Here is a 23,150-nt window from a genome sequence, read left to right on the forward strand (position 1 = left end):
AAATAAACTGGTCCTCTCACACACAGAAGACAGATTATTGGCTTTTTCTTTTTTTTACTTCAGATGAAATTGTGTTTGTGAAATGAATCACAATCATACAATTGTCTGGCTATTTAGTTTGTATGTGTACAGTGTGTGTGTGTGGTTGTGTGTGTGACTGACCTGTGTGTCTCTGGCTCTCTCGTAGGACTGGTAGGCTATCTTCTCCTCCATGCTGGCCAGCTCCTGCTTCAGGTTTAGGATCTCATTCTGATGGAGCTCTGTCAGATCATTCAGCTGCTCCTCCAGACGCTCACACCTAGACATACCCAAATATAGACACCAATGTTAGTCTAATTGCTCACACAGACATAGACACAGACAGAAATACAGACACAGAGACAGATAGGCGGACAGTCACACACACACACACAGACAAACACACGCACTCGTGTGTGCCCCTTTAGAGAAACACAGGTCCCAGGTTTTCCTGGAAAAATAACCTAAAGAGCTTTCAGGTCAAATGAGGGCGGCAGGTAGCTTAGTGGTTAAGAGCGTTGTGGTTAAGAGCGTTCTAATCCCCGAGCCAACTAGGTGAAACATCTGTCGATGTGCCCTTGAGCAAGGCACTTAATCCAAATTGCTCCTGTAAGTCGCTCTGGATAAGAGCGTCTGCTAAATGACTAAGAAAATAAAATAAATAAATAAATGACAACTGACTGGACTGATGGCTATCTGTGAGCTGATTAGCACATGCTTACTCGTCTGCCGATAAGACTGACCAATGGCAGATAATCAGCAGGATGACACTGACCAATCACATACTCTCAGCAGGAGGGAGGAGACCAGAAAGATGGTATGGGTGTCATTAGTAGTGGAAAGAAACTGAACAGGTAAAAAAGAGAGCTGTATATGTCCGTGAGTATTTTTGAATATGTACAAAATGTGTCTCAGGAAATACGTGAATAAATGCACAATGTGCTTGTCTATGCATGCATGTGTGTGTGTGATTAGGTGAATCACACCAGCAGTCTGATCTCATTATGTCTCACCTAACCTGTTTAAGAGTCACATTTCAATAAGATCTACAACTCTTGCCTCTGGTACCACACCGGCACGCACACACACAACAGATACCCACATGCTCTGGTGGTTTAATGCAACAATAAAAAGATACAAGCACAACAGGTGAGTCAGAGAGAGGGGGAGGAGGAGCAACCATTGAACATGCTGTACCATCCTAATACTGCTGACTGCACAGAACCTGTAAAGCAGGGTTACCCAACAGGTGGCCCGCGGGTCGTTTTATTTGTTGGACATAAAGAAAACACAAAAACACCAGGAAATCAGCTCCAAGTGATTTGAATTCAAGAAATCTGTTCCAAAGTATTACCACGCATAATAGAGATACGTGATCGTATACAAATGTAAGCAAGGTTTGAAATGATTATGTTTCAGTCAAATATTATATCTGTTCGGGCTTCTTGCGGTCAATTTGCAATCCACAAATTATTTGTCATTATGTTCCGGCCCCCCGACCATCCGCTCAAGAAAAGAAATCGGTCCGCGGCTGAATCTAGTTGATGATCCCTGCGATAAAGTTTCCTCTAGGAGTTATTATACAGGTAGCAGTCTCAACACAGGAACTGTGTGAAATAACCAGTGGACTTAGTTCATTGGAAGTCATGAAAAGATCAAGACAAAGTCTTCAGTCCAGGCTGTATTCTCATTCATTCATTCATCCATTTCTTCATTAGTTATGCTTCAGACTCATAGCAAATGTTCAAACACAGTGGTTTAACCATAGCTGTGTGTTTATTTGCCAGAACATAGTCACCAGCAGACATGCTCAAACCTCATTAGCGTCCTTCAGTTTTGATGCTCCTTATTTTTTGTCTGAAACACACAGACTCTGGTAAACACATTTTAGAAGAATATATATATATATATTTCTCTCGCTCTCTTGTGTCTGTCTGTTAATTTGCCTGTCCTTTTCCTCATTCACTGAGTTTAAGCTTCAAATGCAAAACTTTCTAGCATCAAGAAGTTTATTGTCCTTCTACATCCTCCATCTAAACCTTCTCCATCTGAATGCCTTGTGAGGGTTAAGTGCATATTAATCATAGTGTCAATGGCCCTTAACATCTTAATACCCATTTAATCACATAGAGTAATAGATTCAGTTATTCTGAGAAAGGCTAAATATCTAGTAATACATGACTAACACAGTCTCTTTGAAACCTAGTAAAATGAACTGAATAGATACAATACATTTTTGCCTTTCACCAGGGTACAGTCATGGTTCCCTCCATTTCTACGGTATATGCTAAGTTTAAAGGTGCTGTCCCTTGACCAACACATGGCATGAGTACCAACACATGCCCTAAGATAGCTCTTTTGTTGGGCAGGACAGATCCCTGTGCTCAGGACTCCAAGTGCTTCTTCCTGTTTCCTTTAGAGCAGGGATTTCCTCTGGCCACCTACATACACTTGGCAGGCTTTAAGGGAGTTTCAGGGTTTCCGCTTTAAGTCAGCGTTTTGACAAACCCTTTGAGACAGTGCAAAATAAATATACTTAAATGGCGACCTCTGTTCCTGTAGTGCATAATGGCGTTTCTGTAATTTGTGTGTATCTTTAAGGTTACTGTCACTAGCTTTACAATAAACATACACGCATCCATAACACTTAGAGATAACCTCTCAAATGTTAACCTTATCCATCTTTGGATGGAGTTTTTCATGCAGGTCTCTCTCTCTCTCTCTCTCTCTCGCTCGCTAAGAACGTCTGTTGTGTGTACCTGAATTGTTAGTCCTGCAAGGCCAGCATGATGACTACAGTGATTCTTGTTTCCGTACCTGAACCGTTCCTCCTGCAGGGCCTGCATGATGACAGTGTAGTCCCTCTGATAGTGGCTCTTCAGCCCCTCCAGACTCTCCTCTAGTCTCCCCTGGCCCTCCCTCAGCTCCTGCACTTCCTGTAGCAGCATGTCCAGGCTGGAGCTCTGGCTCCTCTCCAGGGTGTTCCCCTTGGAGCTGGGGGGGCCTCCGGGGGCCCCCGTGGTGCTGTTGGCCCCTGCCGACCCTGACGTAGCGCTGGAGCAGTCTTCCTCGCTGCCGTACTTGGGGCTGGACTGCAGGTGGTGGTGTGCTGCGCTGCCCAGAGACGTCCCCCCGGCCCCCATCAACCCCTCCTCGCCTCCTGAAGGGTCATCCAAGGAGTCCTTCAGCCCGGGGATGTTGTCGGCGCTGCCAAACTTGTTGCGGAACAGCGAGGCGATCTCTCGGGGCTTGGAGACGACCCCGGCAGCAGCAGAGTGTGTAGCCTGGGAGAAGCTGGTGAGGCCTCCCTTGACACTGTCAACCACGCCTTCGCTGAAGCCTGTGACCTTTGCCCCCACGTCCTTCAGGCCCTGCTGCATGTCCCTGAGGACATCCTTAGACTGACGAGGGATGCCGTTGTGCTCCACCTCCCTCAGCTTGCGGTGGTAGTGCTCCAGCTTCCTCTGTAGCTGCTGGATGGTCTGGGCTGACTTTTGGTTCTTCTTCTCAAACACCTGCAGTTATATAGGACATTTAGATTGCTGTGTTTTATATTACATTTACACTGAGTATACCAAACTATAGGAACACCTTCCTGATATTAAGTTGCCCGCAGCATTGCAGTTCTTGACACAAACCGGTGCGCCTGGCACCTACTACCATACCCAGTTCAAAGGCACTTACATTTTTGTCTTGTCCAAGGATATGGGTACGCAGACCCACGAGCCACTGCGGCCCCTCATGATGAGTTCAGTTTTTTTGTGGGTCCCACCCCCATTAAAGTTGCCCATCCCCGATCTACACTGATTGAAGTAGATTTAACAAGTGACAACAATAAGAGATCATAGCTTTCACCTGGATTCAACTGGTCAGTCTATGTCATGGAAAGAGCATGTTCTTAATGTTTTGTATACTTGTGGGTTAATATTTATAGCACATACGCATTTTATAGTAAATGTATCAGAACATTTGCTCTGTTAAATATAAGGAAGGAGACAGGCTGACACACCCACATTGATCTGTGCCTGTGGTAATTTACACTGAATAAAATGAAACGCAACATGAGCTAAAATAAGAGACCAGAAATGTTCCACACAAAAAGCTTATTTCTCTCAAATTATGTGCACAAATTTGTTTACATTCCTGTTAGTGAGCATTTCTCACAATTCTCTTTTGCCAAGATAATCCATCCACATGACAGGTGTGGCATATCAAGAAGCTGATTAAAAAGCATGACCACTACACAGGTGCACCTTGTGCTGGGGACAATAAAAGCCCACTCTAAAATCTGCAGATTTTGTCACACAACACCACAGATGTCTCAAGTTTTGAGGGAGAGTGCAATTGGCATGCTGACTGCAGGAATGTCCACCAGAGCTGTTGCCAGAGAATTGGATGTTAATTTCTCTACCACAAGCCGCCTCCAACGTTGTTTAAGAGAATTTGGCAGTACGTCCAACAGGCCTCAAAACCGCAGACCACGTGCAATCCACATCTGGCTTCTTCACCTGCGGGATCATCTGAGACCAGCCACCCAGACATCAGATGAAACTGTGGGTTTGCACAACCTAAGACATTTTGCATAAACTGTCAGAAACCGTCTCAGGGAAGCTCATCTGCGTGCTCGCTGTCATCATCAGGGTCTTGACCTGATTGCAGTTCGGTGTCGTAACCCACTTCAGTGGGCAAATGCTCACCTTCGATGGCCACTGGCATGCTGGGGAAGTGTGCTCTACACGGATGAATCCCGGCTTCAAGCGTGTATGGTGTTGTGTGGGTGAGCGGTTTGCTGATGTCAACATTGTGAACAGAGTGCCCCATGGTGGCGGTGGGGTTATGGTATGGGCAGGCAAAAGCTACGGACAACGAACACAATTGCATTTCATCGATGGCAATTTGAATGCACAGAGATACCGTGACAAGATCCTGAGGCTCATTGTCATGCTATTCATCCGACGCCATCACCTCATGTTTCAGCATGATAATGCACGGCCCCATGTCGCAAAGATATGTACACAATATGTCGCAAGGATCTGTACACAATTCCTGGAAGCTGAAAATGTCCTAGTTCACCAGACATGTCACCCATTGAGCATGTTTGGAATGCTCTGAATCGACGTGTACGACAGCATGTTCCAGTTCCCACCAATATCCAGCAACTTCGCACATCCATTGAAGAGGAGTGGGACAACATTCCACAGGCCACAATCAACAGCCTGACCAGCTCTATGTGAAGGAGATGTGTCGCACTGCATGAGGCAAATGGTGGTCACACCAGATACTGACAGGTTTTCTGATCCAGGCAACTAACTTTTTTTCTAGGTAACTGCGTCCAAAAGATGCATATCTGTATTCCCAGTCATGTGAAATCCATAGATTAGGGCCTAATTAATTTATTTCAATTGACTGATTTCCTTATATGAACTGTAACTCATTAAAATCTTTGAAATTGTTGCATGTTGCGTTTATATTTTTCTTCAGTGTATATATACATATATACAGTACATACACATACATACAGAGAGCAAAGTACAGAGAGATCATTGATGAAAACCTGCTCCAGAGCGCTCAGGACCTCAGACTGGGGCGAAGGTTCACCTTCCAACAGGACAACGACCCTAAGCACACAGCCAAGACAACGCAGGAGTGGCTTCGGGACAAGTCTCTGAATGTCCTTGAGTGGCCCAGCCAGAGCCCAGACTTGAACTTGATCAAACATCTCTGGAGAGACCTTAAAATAGCTGTGCAGCAACGTTCCCCATCCAACCTGACAGAGCTTGAGAGGATCTGCAGAGAAGAATGGGAGAAACTCCCCAAATACAGGTGTGCCAATCTTGTAGCGTCATACCCAAGAAGACTCAAGGCTGTAATCGCTGCCTAAGGTGCTTTGACAAAGTACTGAGTAAAGGGTCTGAATACTTATGTAAATGTGATATTTACCTTTTTTTGCTTTGTCATTATGGGGTATTGTGTGTAGACTGATGATATATATATATTTTAATCCATTTTAGAATAAGGCTGTAACGTAACAAAATGTGGAAAAAGTAAGGGGGTCTGAATACTTTTCAAATGCACTGTATATTGTAGTCATATATTATATAATTTAGTAGCGCTGTTATCCAGTAAAAGTGGTTCTGTCTGGTGTATTGTCATTCAACTGTTTTGTGTTTCATATCAAAACGATAAAAACTCTGATCATAAAACTCTGCTCACCTGTTTGATGCGGCCACTCTGCTGCTTGTCAGCGTTGTTGGCCAGTTTGAGGTACTCGGCCACGTTGTCGTCTCTGGCCGTCTGCTCAATCTTGATCTGCTCTGTGAGCTTGAGGATCTTCTGCTGCAGCTGGGTGATAGCCTGCTTGGTGCGCTGGGGGTCCAGGGTGCAATCGTCACCCCCAGGGAAAGACCCATCCTCCCCACACGACACTGCCTGGGGGGTCTGAGCCCAGCCACTCACCTCCAACTGCTCAATCTGGTGGAGGAGAGGGGGAATTCATTATCACAATATTTCTATACCATGGGCTCCACAAAGAAAACAGAAAGAAGGAAGCAGCTGAAAAATAACCAATTTCCTTCCATATGCCCAGAGACACTACTGACTGTGTAGCATGGCATGTAGGCTGAACCATAGAGGAAATCCAACATTTCTTGTCAGTAGAAAATTGTTAATCATGGGTGGAGGTGGATAATATCGTTGAACCTAATCACTAGTGTGCACAGTACAATGTAGGACATCATGTTTGACAGGATGTCGGATTTGCGATTACAGTGTTGACATTGTTTCACAGATTAGGGCTACCTACAGACAACCTTTGCTTTTTCAGCCATTGACCTGATTTCTGCCAACAAACACCAGTGTAAAAAAAATTAACATCCTATCTAAATGGGAAACGTGGTATTCCAATAGCACTCCATGATCAGATAGTTAGGAGGAGTTAGAAAAGACAGGGAACCATGAATCCCCTGAGCACTACAACTCTAATAGGGATAAAGTCAAGGGCCATGCTCACTACTTAATCGAATTAAGAACTAGACTGACAGTGTAGGTGACTAATTCAGCTTGCATTTCATTCCTCACATTATTAGATCAATCATATGGCATAGCGACAGAAAAAGTAGTCTAACCTAACTGTCAACACATGCCCTGGGGCTATTCTCCTCATCGGAGACTGACACGTGCTACAGTGCACCGAAAATACAGGGGCAAGAGGGATGGGGAAGAGCCAGGGGGAGAGAAAGGCTGGTTGACTCCAGAATATTTTTCTGTCACTGTCAATTGTGCCCCCTGGTGAAATCACAGCGTGGCTGCGATTCATTTAGTTATCTTTCAATCAACAAGTATTTGTACACCGAAGTTGGGAAATACAAAACTGGCCAGTTGCTCACCTGTCTGCGCAATATGACTAACCGATGACAGGCACCACACTGTAATTACATGATTAAAAGACAAAACCACAGCATCCGGTAACTGAGACAGTTATACGAAACTAAAATCCAGTCTATTGAAACCATTATGCTCCAAAATACAGACACCTGATAGGTTCAAAAAGACAAGGGACAGAGAAACTGCAAGGCAGCGAAGACAATCTCTCACCTTGCCATTATCCAATCGGAGTACTTGTTCCCAATGCATGTTCTCTTATTCCCTCAGTCAGTTTTCATCTGTCCAGCGACTTAATTTATGTATCCCGCTCCGACGATTCGGCCATTGCTCACGCCAACTCCCCAAACTTGTGTATACAAACTTAGTGTACCTGGAACCTGACTGTCCACCTTTCCCCCTCCCCACCGAGCGAAAGTGGTGACATCATCCTCCTGCAATCGCTCCTAGAGCCAAGCGCAAGAAGTGCTGTCAATTACATTTCAAACTGCCCACGATCTGTACTGCTCATGTTTATTTATATCAAACAACTTCGGGGAAATCTGGGGGAAATGTACTCCTTATTTGAACACAGTAGCCTAGCCCTATAGTTTCACTATTTATTTTCACCTCAAGGTTCTCGTTTTCACTGTCACACATGAATATTAATCATATCCACAAAATCAGTTTTCGGAAAATGTTTTGCTCACTCTCAAGGCGCAAAAACAACAATTGCACAATGTTCTCCAAAAAAGGGCAAAAGGAAGAAATCTGACCTATTCTTTAAACAACTTTTTGACCTTGACATGAATTTATAGAAACGAAACCCTTGGAGATATAACTATTTATAATCAACCCCCTCCTTAATCTGGGTTTAATCTTTCCATTCTGAAAACTGTGCTTGAGATAAAACAGACATTCATTCTGGGAGGAGGAAAAACGGACTAATAGAGTGGAGAAAGCAGGGTGGCTGGGTGTGTAAATGAGATCATATGAAATATATGCCTCTCTATGTGCCAAACAGCCGCTGAAGAAAGGTGGCAGCGCGACAAGCTCAACCAGTCTGACAGTTTCAGAAATGCTGCACACATGCACAAATGCGCACGCCCGCACGCGCACGCACACACACACACACACACACACACACACACACACACACACACACACACACACACACACACACACACACACAAACGAGCACCAACTGGGACCAATTATAAATAATAAACCAATTATAAAATTGTGAAATCCTAATCATACAATGATGACTTAAAGACATGCTCTGGTACTTTGGTGACTAATAAAGCATTTTTTAAACCTGCTTTGGACTGGATGTCTCAATGTGTAGTTCATAGCCTACATGAGTAATCTATGAGCAGAATTACTGTTTTACCTCAATTAGCCACGAAATCACTAGTTGGAAAGCAACTGTTTTCTTGAAGCTCTGCTGAGACATTTCCCCTACATTTCCCCCCACATAGGCCAGCACCCTAGCAGTTTGAGTTCTAGCCAATGAGCTTCAGCCCCTTGCATTTGAGTGACAGCTAGCAAAAGGCCTGCCCAGTGATATCCAATGAGGTTGCAGGGCGGGCACAAAGGCTCAGTGGACACAGCAGCGCATTCAAAACAACTGGGAACTCAGAAAAATACAAGGTCAAATCATGACATCAGTGATATTCAGGTCGGAAAGTCAGCGCTCTAGAAAGAGGCCAGAGTTCCCGAGTTGGAATTCCGAGTTGGATGACTGTTCAAAGAGATTTTTCCCAGTCGGAGCTTATTTTTTTCAGTTCCCAGTTGTTTTGAACGCACTGAAGTCGGAAGTCAGAAATGTCAGAGTTCCCAGTTTCGTGTTCCCAGTTGTTTTGAACACGGCAAGAGAGAGACAGAGAGAGCAACGACGTGGTGCACATATCTGCACAATTTTCGGGGATCACTTTTGGCTCGTGAGTGCTACTTTCAGAACTACTGGCTAAAAAGTATACAAAATTACAGGCGAATCTCTTTATTGGTCCAATAAGAAAACAATCCTATTATTATGATGACAGCTAAAGTGAAAAGTCCCAATTAACAAGATGCGCTGCCGACTGACAAGGAAATGAATCAGAGAATGTGCCTTATCTCCATAATTATGTCCAATTACATTCAGAAAGTCTTCAGACCGCTTGCCTTTTTCCACATTTTGTTATGTTACAGCCTTATTCTAAAATGGATTAAATGAAAAGAAAAAGCGTCATCATTGATAAGACTAAGCTACATAGCTTTAACTGCAGAAGTGAGATCAAAGACATGATGACACGAATTAACTGTGGCCTCGGAAGCGGCCCACTAAAATAGCTGTCTGGCCGCTGACGGTGAGAGTGATAAAGGAGGGAGGCCAAGGAATGGCTGAGTCAGCTGACCACAGTGAACTTGAGTGCCTCACAAAGCAGTGCAGAGATACAAGCTTGCCCGTGATAACGAAGAGCTCAGAGACACTCACAGACTAGCACAGGAGTAATCCATCCATCCCCATACACAATAAGCAAGACTTTGAGCGTGCGTCCAGCTACAGATGCAAGAACACACACACACACACACGTGCATGCACACAAACAAACACACACGCACGCACACACACACACACACACACACACACCAGAAAGAGGAGCATGGTTATCCCTCATTGTTCCAATGCCCTTCTCATTTATCTGAGAGTATGACCTAACTTCCATCTTGATAAAGAATGTCTGAGCTATAAGGGAGGACAGACCCTGTTAAGGGCTTTATGAAAGCAGACTCCTCCAATGCCCTAGAGATCCTCACCCACTCGGAACACATTACCATGGTCACAGTGTTCCGTCTGATCCACAGAAGCTAGGGGTCAAAGGTTATAAAGCTAATCTGAAGTGTGACATTCAGATCTCAAAGAAAGGAAGGAAAAGAGAGCGAGAGCGAGAGCGAGACCAAGAGAGATATACTTGGCCACGGAGAAAAGATACCCTAACCCAATACACCTGTGACGAGCACACGTTATTGTTTACGCCTAGACGGAGCATAACTCTGTCTGTATACAGTAGACATTCACAGAGCACATACACTTCACATTACAGTGCAACGTTTATCCCTGACTGCATCATAGGTTCAAAATATTATACATATATGGTACGATATACATTTGTGGTCAAAGGTTTTGAGAATTACACAAGTATTGGTCTTCACAAAGTTCGCTGCTTCAGTGTTATGAGATATTTTTGTCAGATGTTAGTATGGTATACTGAAGTATAATTACAAGCATTCCATAAGTGTCAAAGGCTTTTATTGACAATTACATTAAGTTTATGCAAAGAGTCAATATTTGCAGTGTTGACCCTTCTTTTTTAAGATCTCTGCAATCCGCCCTGGCATGCTGTCAATTAACATCTGGGCCACATCCTGACTGATGGCAGCCCATTCTTGCATTATCAATGCTTGGAGTTTGTCAGAATTTGTGGGTTTATGTTTGTCCACCTGCCTCTTGAGGATCGACCACAAGTTCTCAATGGGATTAAGGTCTGGGGAGTTTCCTGGCCATGGACCCAAAATGTCGATGTTTTGTTCCCCGAGCCACTTAGTTATCACTTTTGCCTTATGGTAAGGTGCTCCATCATGCTGGAAAATGCATTGGTCGTCACCATCTTGGATGGTTGGGAGAAGTTGCTCTCAGAGGATGTGTTGGTACCATTCTTTATTCATGGCTGTGTTCTTAGGCAAAAATGTGAGTGAGCCCACTCCCTTGGCTGAGAAGCAACCCCACACATGAGTGGTCTCAGGATGCTTTACTGTTGGCATGACACAGGACTGATGGTAGCGCTCACCTTGTCTTCTCCGGACAAGGTGTTTTCCGGATGCCCCAAACAATCGGAAAGGTGATTCATCAGAGAAAATGACTTTAGCCCAGTCCTCAGCAGTCCAATCCCTGTACCTTTTGCAGAATATCAGTCTGTCCCTGATGTTTTTCCTGGAGAGAAGTGGCTTCTTTGCTGCCCTTCTTGACACCAGGTCATCCTCCAAAAGTCTTTGCCTCACTGTGCGTGCAGATGCACTCACACCTGCCTGCTGCCATTCCTGAGCAAGCTCTGCACTGGTGGTGCCCCAATCCCGCAGCTGAATCAACTTTAGGAGATGGTCCTGGCGCTTGCTGGACTTTCTTGGGTGCCCTGACGCCTTCTTCACAACAATTGAACATCTCTCCTTGAAGTTCTTGATGATCCGATAAATGGTTGATTTAGGTGCAATCTTACTAGCAGCAATATCCTTGCCTGTGAAGCCCTTTTTGTGCAAAGCAATGATGACGGCACGTGTTTCCTTGCAGGTAACCATGGTTAACAGAGGAAGAAGAATGATTTCAAGCACCACCCTGCTTTTAAAGCTTCCAGTCTGTTATTCTAACTCAATCAGCATGACAGAGTGATCTCCAGCCTTGTCCACGTCAACACTCTCACCTGTGTTAACGAGATAATCCCTGACATGATGGCAGCTGGTCCTTTTGTGGCAGGGCTGAAATGCAGTGGAAATGTTTTTTGGGGATTAAGTACATTTTCATGGCAAAGAGAGACTTTGCAATTAATTGCAATTCATCTGATCACTCTCCATGACATTCTGGAGTAGCAGACTTTGTGAAAATTAGTATTTGTGTCATTCTCAAAACTTTTGACCACGACTGTACAGTATGTGTCATACATTGGATCTATACCCTGCACCCCTCACCCAAGTAACTCTTGTCAGCCATAAATCAACTCCTGATAAGGGCACATACCAGTAAGTGGGTAAGTACAAACTCCATTTAGGTGAACTGCAGTTCACCAATTCACGTGCAGTATGTGTAATGGCTCTGGCTATCTGCAGGCTCAAGTTTAGTGCATGCATCACACTTATCAGGAGTTGACTGACGTAGCACCTCTTCACGTATATGGTAGTGAGTTACATACTGTAGTGCCATCCACTGTACTATATAGCCACACCCCGGAGAACTCCACCTGACTAACTACTGTGGATATCTCTGTGATTCCCCTGTGTGTGTGTGTGTCCACCTGGATGAAGCCTAGATAGAACATCAGAGCATGTGAGTGTAAATAATTGACCAGTAGAAAGTACACAGCAGACCTTACAGTGCAGGACTTTTCTATACTAGGACTAGGGAGAGCTTACTGCACAGCTCACTATAAGGTTGGCAGACTGGGAGACACTGTATTGGCTAAGGCCCTTGAATTCCCCTCTCTAGGGCAATGCAAGTCAAACTGATTAACACAAGTTCCCAATGCTTCTCCTTTCCTGATCTCCTCTCCCCCAGTCTTAATGACTCCCCTCTTCTCTTCTCCTCTCTTTAACCCTCTTCTGCTCTTTCTGCCCATTTAACCTCTCTCTCCTCTCCTCTCCTCTCCTCTCCTCTCCTCTCCTCTCCTCTCCTCTCCTCTCCTCTCCTCTCCTCTCCTCTCCTCTCCTCTCCTCTCCTCTCCTGAAGGTCTCAGTTCCCACCCAGCCTTGCCAAATTAAGCAGCTCTGATAGTTTTTAATGGAAATCCGCTTTATTTGTGTCTTTAAGGGGTTCCAATCGGACAACAATGAGGTCCATTCAATAGCTACGGACAATTACATAACTCTGTGTGACGCTGGGCAAGCAGCAATTTACTAAACACACACACACACAGTTCAAGCTCGCCAGCAGCTAACTTTTGTTGTGTGGAGGAATTCAGAGGGGTCTGGGAGAAAAGCCTGTTGTGTCCACTTCCAACAGGAAAAAACACACAGACTAAACTAAACTAAACTGGGAGACTGTTGAAATGCTGTGGCTTTCCCTAGCCCAGCCATCACAACACAGGCTTTCAGTCCCCATGACGTAAAAAAAATAAAATCATCTCAAAGCTTCTCAGCACAGGCCTCTGGTCTCTTACTGCAACTCACAGTCATCCTCTCAAATGCTCTGTTATTGTTTCAACATGGGTGTGTATTGGTTCATGTAACGCAAGGACATTTTGAAACATTGCAGACAGATTAACATTCATTGATGCTGTATATGGATGGATACAGACACAGATGTGTGTACACATATAGATACAATGTACAACAACATTTTGAGATATACGTGCACATGGTTGTGAGGTCCAACATAGATGAACACACACACACACACACACACACACACACACACACACACACACACACACACACACACAGGCACACGCTGTATACAGGTGAAGACTCACGGTGGTGGGGGAGAGCGGTGGAGAGGGGTCAGCGGCTATCAGGTTGAGGATGACCTCCATGATGGGGGGGTGCATGGAGCCTCACACAGCCTCTCAGAGGAGAGTGGTGTCTGTCAGTCTGTCCGTCTGTCCCATAGGAGATTGCCACAGCAGGGAGGAGGAGGACTGAGCCAAGGGTCCACTCATCACACTGGACACACTTACTGTCTGGTCCTCTTGGAACAAAGTCATCTTAACACAGGGAATCTAATAAGAGGGTCCACTAAGGTCCACTACCATTAGACAAAGACTGTGAATAACCGTTGTAGGAGCCAATGGAATACTATCAAGGCTGAGTATCTGGACACAGCATAAGATCCACTGAGGCATAGTCCGCTGTCCAGCACAGGGCCTTCTTCAGAGCAGAGTCCATTGTCCAGTCTGTCCATCCAACAGCTAGCCTCTGCCGAGTCCCCAACAACCAGATGTTCCTGTTTCAGGGGAAATGGAAAGAGAGTCTGTGACGCGACTTCCGCTTTTGGACGTTAACAAGGCGACACTCCATATTAACTCCTCCTCCACATTTACTGGATTGGTTGAACAGTGCAGAACAGAACCTCTCCCAACAGTTTTCTTTCTTCTCGTCAAGACCAGTGGGAAGGAGATCTAGTTTCAGGCTTTTGTTATACGCCTGCTACATTAATCCAAGAGCAGACCCACTTAAACCGCTACTTAGTCCAGTCAACTGAGTCACCACTGAGTCCACAGCCCTAGGAGACCTTGCTACCAGCCTTTCCTGCTAGCAGCCTGAGAGACTGATAGAGCAGCAGCTCTGCTGGGTCCAGGCTTCACTGATCACACACACTCTATAGACTGGAGAGAGAGTCCAGCCAACGTCAAGCCTATGAAGCACACACACACGCTTCAGCGAGCACAACTCTTTCAGGCACAGCGCTCCTGGAAGAACAAGGAGTCCTCGCAGCGTTGGGCCGTCCTGATGCAGCCTCAGGATGACAAGAAGTGACAGTTAACTGACTAAAGTTAACTGCAGTTTGAACGCAGGGTGACAAACTTTAGGGTTAACTAAAAGAAGAGCTGACCGAATATTGAATACAGGTTTAACTGAAGGAAGAGTTGACTGCAGTTTGAACGCAGGGTTGCGTTTTTAAGTCCATAGGGTGTAAAATCCACTGAGGGAGAAAGAGAGAAAGAGATACCCTGAGGATGAATGTGATGGGAACAAGGGAGCAGGGAGGAGAAAACAGCCAACCAGGAGCAGTCAGTGTGTGTGTGAGTGAGAGAGGGGGAGGTGAGAGGGGGATCGAGTGCACAGGGAAGGGGGGCAAGGGGGAAAGTATTTTCATCCGTCACAGTTTCTGGGCCAGTGAAACTCCACAGTTGGCTAGTTGATGCAGAAAATATCTAAAAATTTAAAAATGTCAAGCCTGAGCCAATTATCTTTCACAGCTTGAATGTCACAGCCAATCAGCACTGATGGCCAGCACACTGAAGCCAACCAGAAATGAACATAGCCTACATACCCTGACCAATGAGCTATGATTCAACACAACTCTCAGCCAATCAGCTCACACAGCCAGAATGCCCTGCTTTCATTTTGATACATCTCATAGCCAATCACCTGCATGAAATCCCAAATAGCCTTGCATCAGAATCCTATGATCTCATCTCTGTCCCTACTATACTGGCTACTGCCGCTGGGCCTGATGTCACTCACCACACATCCACAATCCACATACTGTAGGACACATGATGTCACAGTCCTAAACAAAAACAGCTCCACCATCAACCCCTTTTCAGATTATACAGTCATATGACCAACAAGACTGCAATGCAATGTGTGTGTGTTTTTTCGTATATACCAACTGCTCACAACCAATTAGGGGGAGAAACTAAGCAGGATAAGCAGGATGAGGGCTGCCAAATAATTTCTTTACATAAATGAACTGAGTTGAGGGAGGGAGAGAGGAGAGGGGATGAATACAGGCTTTAATGAGGACTGTGGGAGGGAGGAATAGAGGGAATGAGGGACCCAGACCCAGAGAGGCTAGAGTTTAAGGGAAAGATGGCTTACGTAAGAGTAGGCCTCAGTCATTCTGAGGTTTCTGTGTGTGTGTGTGTGTGTGTGTGTCCACTCGACTCAATTAGGGCTGTGGCGGTCACGAAATTTCGTCAGCCGGTGATTGTCAAGCAAATAACTGTCGGTCTCACGGTAATTGACCGTTAATTAACATAAACACATTTAGCATCTCCTGGCTTCCACACACTGCCTACAAGCCATTTTAAAAAGTGTTTTCTTTTAGACATGTCTAAAGAAGCATGGTATGAAGGAAATGTAGTCTATTTCAGAAGAAAAGAATAGCATACTCTGAGTTGTATTCTTTTAGGTCCTGATGTGGCTATGCCAAATTGCTGTGGGCTACACTAGTTCATTTAGCAGACAAGATTAGCTTATAATTCCTTGGCATTATTTTATAATTATTTTAATAATGTTCTATTATTTTATAGTATGAAGAATACAATTCTGTGTTGAGCGTTAACAAAGAAATAGGCACTCATATATGCTTATATATGCACCTTAGTAGGTGGTTTAAAGTCAGATACAATTCTGATTCCTAGCCATGCTATGGCCAAATCTTATTTATTTGCCCTCAAGTGGTTTTTAAACTATTTGGCATATCTTGTTGCTTGCTAGCTACTCTGTTTGACAAGAACACGTGATAGCCAACTAGCTTGTTAATTGTTTACAAACAAATTAGTGAATGTGCTAGAAAGCTAAATAGCTACCTAGCTAGCTAGTTGACTGCTGTGGCTAGCCAAAAAATACTAGTTTTGAAAGTTGGATCTTTTTGTCCTTTGATGCATTAGAAGTGTTCTTACACTATGATTTTGAACATTCAAAGCAACTGGGAAACACCCATGAACATTATGAAACATCAAAGATACCAGGCCTGGTCTTCATAGCAGATTTTGAAAAGGCATTTGATAAAGTACGACTAGAATTTATATATAAATGCCTGGACTACTTTAATTTCGGTGAATCTCTTATAGGTTAAAGTTATGTACAGCAACCCCAGGTGTAAAATAGTAAATAATGGTTACTTCTCAGAAAGTATTGAGCTTTTAAGAGGAGTAAAACAAGGCTGTCCGTTGTCTCCATATCTATTTATTATGGCCATTGAAATGCTAGCTATTAAAATCAGTTCCAACAAGAACATCAAGTGGTTAGACATTCAGGGGTTAAAAACAAAAGTGTCAATGTATGCCAATGACTCAAGTTTTTTCTTAAGTCGACAATCTGGATCCCTGCACAGTCTCATTGAAGATCTTGATCACTTTTCTAGCCTCTCTGGACTAAAACCTAATTATGACAAGTGTATCATATTACGTATTGGATCGTTAAAAGACACAGTGTTTACACTACCTTGTAGTTTACCAATAAAATTGGCGGATGGTGAAGTAGACATACTTGGTATTCATATCTCCAAAACTATAAATGAACTTACCACAACCAATTTCAATAGACATTTTAAAAAATAGATAAGATTCTGCAACCATGGTGAGGTAAGTACTTGTCTGGAAAAATCACACTGATTAACTCTTTGGTCCTATCACAATTTACTTACTTACTAGTGGCACTGCCTACTCCAGACGACTCGTTTTTAAAATCATATGAGCAAAAAATACAACACTTTATTTGAAATGTTATGAATATGAGTTTGGGGGGATACAAGTCTTAAATATTAAAGCATTACATCTCTCACTAAAAGCTTCACTCATACATAAGGTATACTTAAACCCGAACTGGTTCTCCAGTAGGTTATTAAGAAAGGCCCATCCCTGGTTCAAAAATGGCCTTTTTGCCTTTATACAGATTACAACTTCTCATTTCCGACTAATTGTAAATTAAACTTTGTTTAAAGTATCGCCCTTTCTTGTTGAAAGTATCGCCAATATTTCCAATCCCACTGAGCCGACCTTGTGAGAGCAAACCTCAGACAACCTGTCTGTCTACAACAGGCGCATTTCTAAGTATGCAACAGGTAAAATATGTATGATAAGTGTGAGACACTGTAAGCAGAAAGAGACACAGTACTTCTACCCCGAGCCGGACTGGGGCACTGAAATACAGATGAGTGATTCCTCATTAAACCAGGACATAAAAATACCATGATTTTGGGGATTTTCACAAGATTTAATCCATAGAATGGTCCTTTGGAGGAAGCATTGTTGACCTACAGTATATTTGACATTTGTATCTAAAAGCATAATTTAGAAATCATGAATCAAAGTTGGCATATTTATGACATTGTGCCTTACCCAGGCCTCATTTAAGACTCCATAAAGTTTCATCTGTAGGTGCTACAAAGCAACAATTGGTGTCATATGAAGCTTAACCGCTTGCCCTGTAATATGAGTAGTATTTTACTTTCATAACAATTTTCTTACATTAACTTATGAACATTGAAAAAACAACATTTTTGATTGGCATCATGGTGAAATCCCTGAGCGGTCTCCTTCCTCTCTGGTAACTGAGTTAGGAATGATGCCTGTATCTTTGTAGTGACTGGGTGTATCGATACACCATCCAAAGCCTAATTAATAACTTCACCATGCTCAAAGGGATAATCAGAGTCTATTTTAGTTTTTTTACCCATCTACCAATACAGCAGGTGCCCTTCTTTGCGAGGCATTGGAAAACCTCTCTGGTCTTTATGGTTGAATCTGTGTTTGAAATTCACTACTCGATTGAGGGATTACCGATAATTGTATATGTGAGGTACAGAGATGGGGTACTCATTAAAAAATCTATTATTGAACATAGAATGAGTCCATGCAACTTATTCTGCGATTTGTTAAGAACAATTTTACATTTTGCCGTAACAAGGGGTTGAATACTTATTTACTCAAGACATTTCAGCTTTTAATTATTTTTGAATTTCTAAAATGTTATTTGGGGTATTGTGTGTAGATCAGTGACACAAAATCTTAATTTAATAATTTGGCCAAATCCAAAACAACACATCACTGAGTACCACTCTTCATATTTTCAAGCATGGTGGTGGCTGCATCATGTTATGGATATGCTTGTCATCGGCAAGGACTAGGGAGTTTTTTTTAAATAAAAAGAAACAGAATACAGCTATCAGCGCAGGCAGAATCCGAGAGGAAACTTGGTTCAGTCTGCTTTCCAACAGACACTGGGAGACAAATTCACCTTTCAGCAGGACAATAACCTAAAACACAAGGCTAATTATACACTGGAGCTGCTTACCAAGATGACATTGAATGTTCCTGCGTTGCATAGTTACAGTTTTGACTTAAATCGGCTTGAAAATCTATGGCATTACTTGAAAATGGCTGTCTAGCAATGATAAACAATGAACTTGACAGAGCTTGAAGAATTATTTGAAGAATAATGGGCAAATATTGTACAATCCATGTGTGCAAAGCTCTTAATTGCCGCCAAAGGTGCTTTTACAAAGTATTGACTCAGGGGTGTGAATACTTATGTAAATGAGATATTTCTGTATTTCATTTTCAATACATTTGCTCAATTTTCAAAAAACAAGTTTTTACTTTGTCATTATGGGGTATTGTGCGTAGATTGGTGAGAAAATAAATATATTTATTCCATTTTGAATTCAGGCTGTAACACAACAAAATGTGGAATAAGTCAATGGGTTTGAATACTTTCTGAAGGCACTGTAAGCTTATGTGCAGAAACACGTCATCGCGTCTAACGGTCGTCATGTTTATATTTTTCAATATTCATAAACTAATGTTCTTGAAATCAAACTACTACCCATACTACAGAGCAAGCGGTAAAGCTTCATATGACACCAATATCTGCTTTGTAGAACATACAGATGAAACATTATGGAGTCTTAAAGGACACCTGGGTAAGGCCAAAATGTCAGAAATATGCCAACTTTGATTAATTATTTTTCAATTATGCTTTTAGATACAAATGTCAAATATATTTCAACAATCCTTCCTCCAAAGGACCATTCTATGGATTAAATCTAGTAAAAATCCCCCAAATCATGGAATATTTTTATCCTGGTTTCGTGAGGAATCACTCAGATACTGCTGACAAATAGGGAACGGTATGTCACAGCTGGCCTAAAGACGTGTCTGTGTTTACTGGACTGTTTGTTGACAGATTTTACTGTGTGTGTTTATCAGGTCAGGGTGAAACAAAAACTAATTCTATAGCTAGCCATTGTTCCCATCAGTGGAGGCTGGTGGGATGAGCTGTAGGAGGACGGGCTCATTGTAATGGCTGGAATGGAATCAATGGAACGGAGTCAAACGTGGTTTCCATATGTTTGATGTGTTCGATACCGTTCCATTTATTCAATTTCAGCCTTTACAATGAGCCCATCATCCTATAGCTCCTCCCACCAGCCTCCTCTGGTTCCCATAAGCCTTAGCCCTGTCTCATTTAATGGGCTTGTGGGAGACTTATACAGCAACCACAACACTTACCCATTTGGACACACACACAAACACACACACATACACACAGTGAATAAGAATGCATGGGTTAAGACAAGCTGAGCAAGAGTAATCTTTTAATAGACCAAAGACCAAAACATTAAATCATCTGACTGATTTAGGTCAGATATCCATTTGGATTTCATTCATTTGGAATAAGATGGCAAACCTCTTTGTCACATAAGATCACTACAATGTCATGACTATTTAGCAGAGGCTAAATAGAAGGATCTGGATTGCAGAGTAGGTTTGGGATTCCAGAATAGAAGGCTCTGGGGCGTGTGAATTCCAGAGGATTGCCCTCAGCCAGGGGACACAACCTCAGAACTAGAATGATCATCTTACTCATTCTGATTCCAAAGACAGAAGCAGGTCCTGAGCAGCTGCCAAGATGGAAAACGCCAGAAAGTTCTAGAGGAACCCAGGAACAAACCACAGACAGAACAGATACAGGACTGGTGAGGGAACAAGAGAGAAGAGGGGGAAAGAAAGGAGAGGGAAAGAAAGGATGAAGAAGAGAAACAAATAAATAGAGATAGTGGGGGAGGGAGTGGGTAGAGGACAATTAGGAAAGAGAAGGATAGGGAGAACAATCAGAAAAGCCCCATAAACAATACTGTCCCAATTGAGAACAGGCTCATTTCAGCCCCTTTGTCCCAGCCCTGCACCCCCCAGCCCCTCATCTCCCATCAATGGGCTGATTAGGGGTTGCATAAACCACTGGGCAGATTATTAACAGAGGCTTTATGATTGAAGGACAAGGGGCGGCCATGCTCCTAATGACTAACCCAAACAACAAGACCAGAGTAAAAAACGACAACAACAACAACAACAACAACACACAGGATTACTGCTCAGTCACATTCTCTGGCGGTTGATATAGAAATGAATAGGTGCCCCTGACCGTAGCCATTTCCTATGCTATTTTCTTGTCAACATTCCTCTTCCTTGTTCCACCTGTGACCGATGTAACACATATCTCAACTTTAAAGCCCTTTACACAACGTTATTGAGACTCTGCGTATGGACATTACATAAAAACACGTGTGAGTTGGTGAGGTGGATTCTCACTGGGAGAGGGTAGAGGAAAGACTGAAGAGAGCAAAATACACAAATGGTAAGATGGGGATGGATGATTGAACGCAACGGCAATTTGAACCATAGCTATCATGCTAGATGGGGCTAAGTGCATATGCTGTATTTGCAAGAAATACAAACACAAACACTGAAGTGTCCTTGAGTGATGTACTTCACCTACACTACTCCAGGAGCTGGAAAGATGGTCCTATATATATATAGATGAGCAGTGAGAAAGGCAGAGTGCAGCCACAGCCATCCATCACCAATATGGTAGAAATGCATTATTATTACTTACACCTATTCCGTCCGTTCATACAGTATCTGCACACACCGAAGGGTAAGGGGGCTAGGATAAGGAGCTAGGGGCCTTAGAGAGTAAATTAAGCTCTCTGATATGAGGAGACAGTGTGAGAACATGGTGGGCTGCATTCAGATTGGTGGATCCACTTGCGAACAAGGCATGGGCATGACAGGTCAGACGATGGTTACTGGAGGTGTGTGTGAGAGTGTGTTTCTGTGTGTGTTTGTGTGTGTGTGTGTGAGTGCTCTCCTGTGTATTAACTGGGTTAGTGGAGCAAAGTTGCAGAGCTGAGCTCAGCGATATATATTGTCATCTATTATTCATTAAACACACACACAATTATATACAGGGAAAGGCAGAGAGAGACAGAACACTATTTCTCTCCATCTAAGAATGTTATCATAGTCTGCAGTAGACTATGAGGGAAGGAGGACCAATCACAGTAAAATGCTCACAAACATACAGTATGATTTAAGTAACCATGGTCAAATTAACTTTAACATGGAGTAAGGGAGGACTTTATATTGTCTAGCCAACCTTGACACAGAGACAGAGTAAAATGGAACAATGACAGTCAAGTTCTCTTTAACACAAAGACCGGATGGACCAATGACAGTCAATTGTATTTGGCACAGAGACAGAGTGGACCAATAACAGCTGAGTGTTGTCATATAGCAGTGTTATTTGCCAGTGAGCAGACATGTGGGTGAAGGTTGACCAGCATATCCTCACATCCTCCACAGAGAGTAGAAATGTGGCAATGCTCAGTGACCAAAGAGGAAGTACAGCTGTGGACCCCCCCCCCAAAGAAAAACACACAAAGGATGACCCACAGTGACTCCCTGAGAATCCACACACGCGCACGTACGTGCGCATGCACACGTACACACCCACATACACACAAAGACACACGCACACAAACAACAGCAGACAAACACTGGAGTGTCCTTGAGTGATGTACTTCACCTACACTACTCCAGGAGCTGGAAAGCTGGTCCTATATATATATATAGATGAGCAGTGAGAAAGGCAGAGTGCAGCCACAGCCATCCTACCCAGAAAGCCTATAGACCAGGGAATAAAGGGTCAAACAGGCTCTCGAGTCTCCATACATGTTTATGCTACCTACTGGGGACACCTGTTGTGGCACCACATTCTGGATCAATGTCCCCAGAAGGTCAGCAAAACAAGAACATGCATGCACACACACACACCCAGACAGACAGACAATCACGCACGTGCATACACATGCACGCACACAAACACAATATAGAGTTCATATACACACAAGGGCATTTGAAGTTCATACATCAACATAGTGTTACAAAAGGGCATTAATTAGAAGACAAAAAACACGGACTGATCATGCAGGTCTTTGAAGTGAAATGAGGAAGCACCATTGAAGACTAGTTCCATTGATTTATCTGTTATCATATACAGATGTAGGATCTTAATTTGAGCCAGTTTGCTACAGCAGGAAAGTAATCCTGCAGCAACAGGAAATGTTAATTATGTGGATTATAATTAATGGACATTTTTGTAGGGGTTGATACAAACTTTAGAAGCCTTTTTAAAACTCAAATACACTAAAATACACTTTCTGGTTAGCAGGAAAATTCTCAGCAATTAAAGAGTGATCAAATTTAGATTCTACATCTGTAGCTTTCATTTAT

At 43.2% G+C, this 23,150-nt stretch overlaps 1 protein-coding gene across 3 annotated transcripts in view; it reads right to left on the reverse strand.

Annotated features, from left to right (window-relative positions):
- Nucleotides 1–23,150, reverse strand: part of LOC311115127 (transmembrane and coiled-coil domains protein 1-like) — a 32,709-nt gene that overhangs the window by 4,398 nt on the left and 5,161 nt on the right. Inside the window, exons 1-4 of one of the 3 annotated variants that reach the window (XM_084190333.1) lie at nucleotides 13,599–14,396; nucleotides 6,232–6,489; nucleotides 2,836–3,533; nucleotides 163–298 (exon numbers count right to left, since the gene is read on the reverse strand). In XM_084190333.1, the coding sequence (XP_084046459.1) occupies nucleotides 163–298; nucleotides 2,836–3,533; nucleotides 6,232–6,489; nucleotides 13,599–13,673 (1,167 nt within the window). In that variant the 5' untranslated portion in view covers nucleotides 13,674–14,396. Of the gene's footprint in view, nucleotides 1–162; nucleotides 299–2,835; nucleotides 3,534–6,231; nucleotides 6,490–7,611; nucleotides 8,260–13,598; nucleotides 14,397–23,150 lie in introns of those variants that run through there. The other 2 variants (XM_084190335.1, XM_084190334.1) reach the window with 2 other exon arrangements.

Source organism: Coregonus lavaretus (genome assembly GCF_964263955.1).
Source record: "Coregonus lavaretus genome assembly, contig: HAP1_SCAFFOLD_2194, whole genome shotgun sequence".
Taxonomy (NCBI): Eukaryota; Metazoa; Chordata; class Actinopteri; order Salmoniformes; family Salmonidae; genus Coregonus; species Coregonus lavaretus.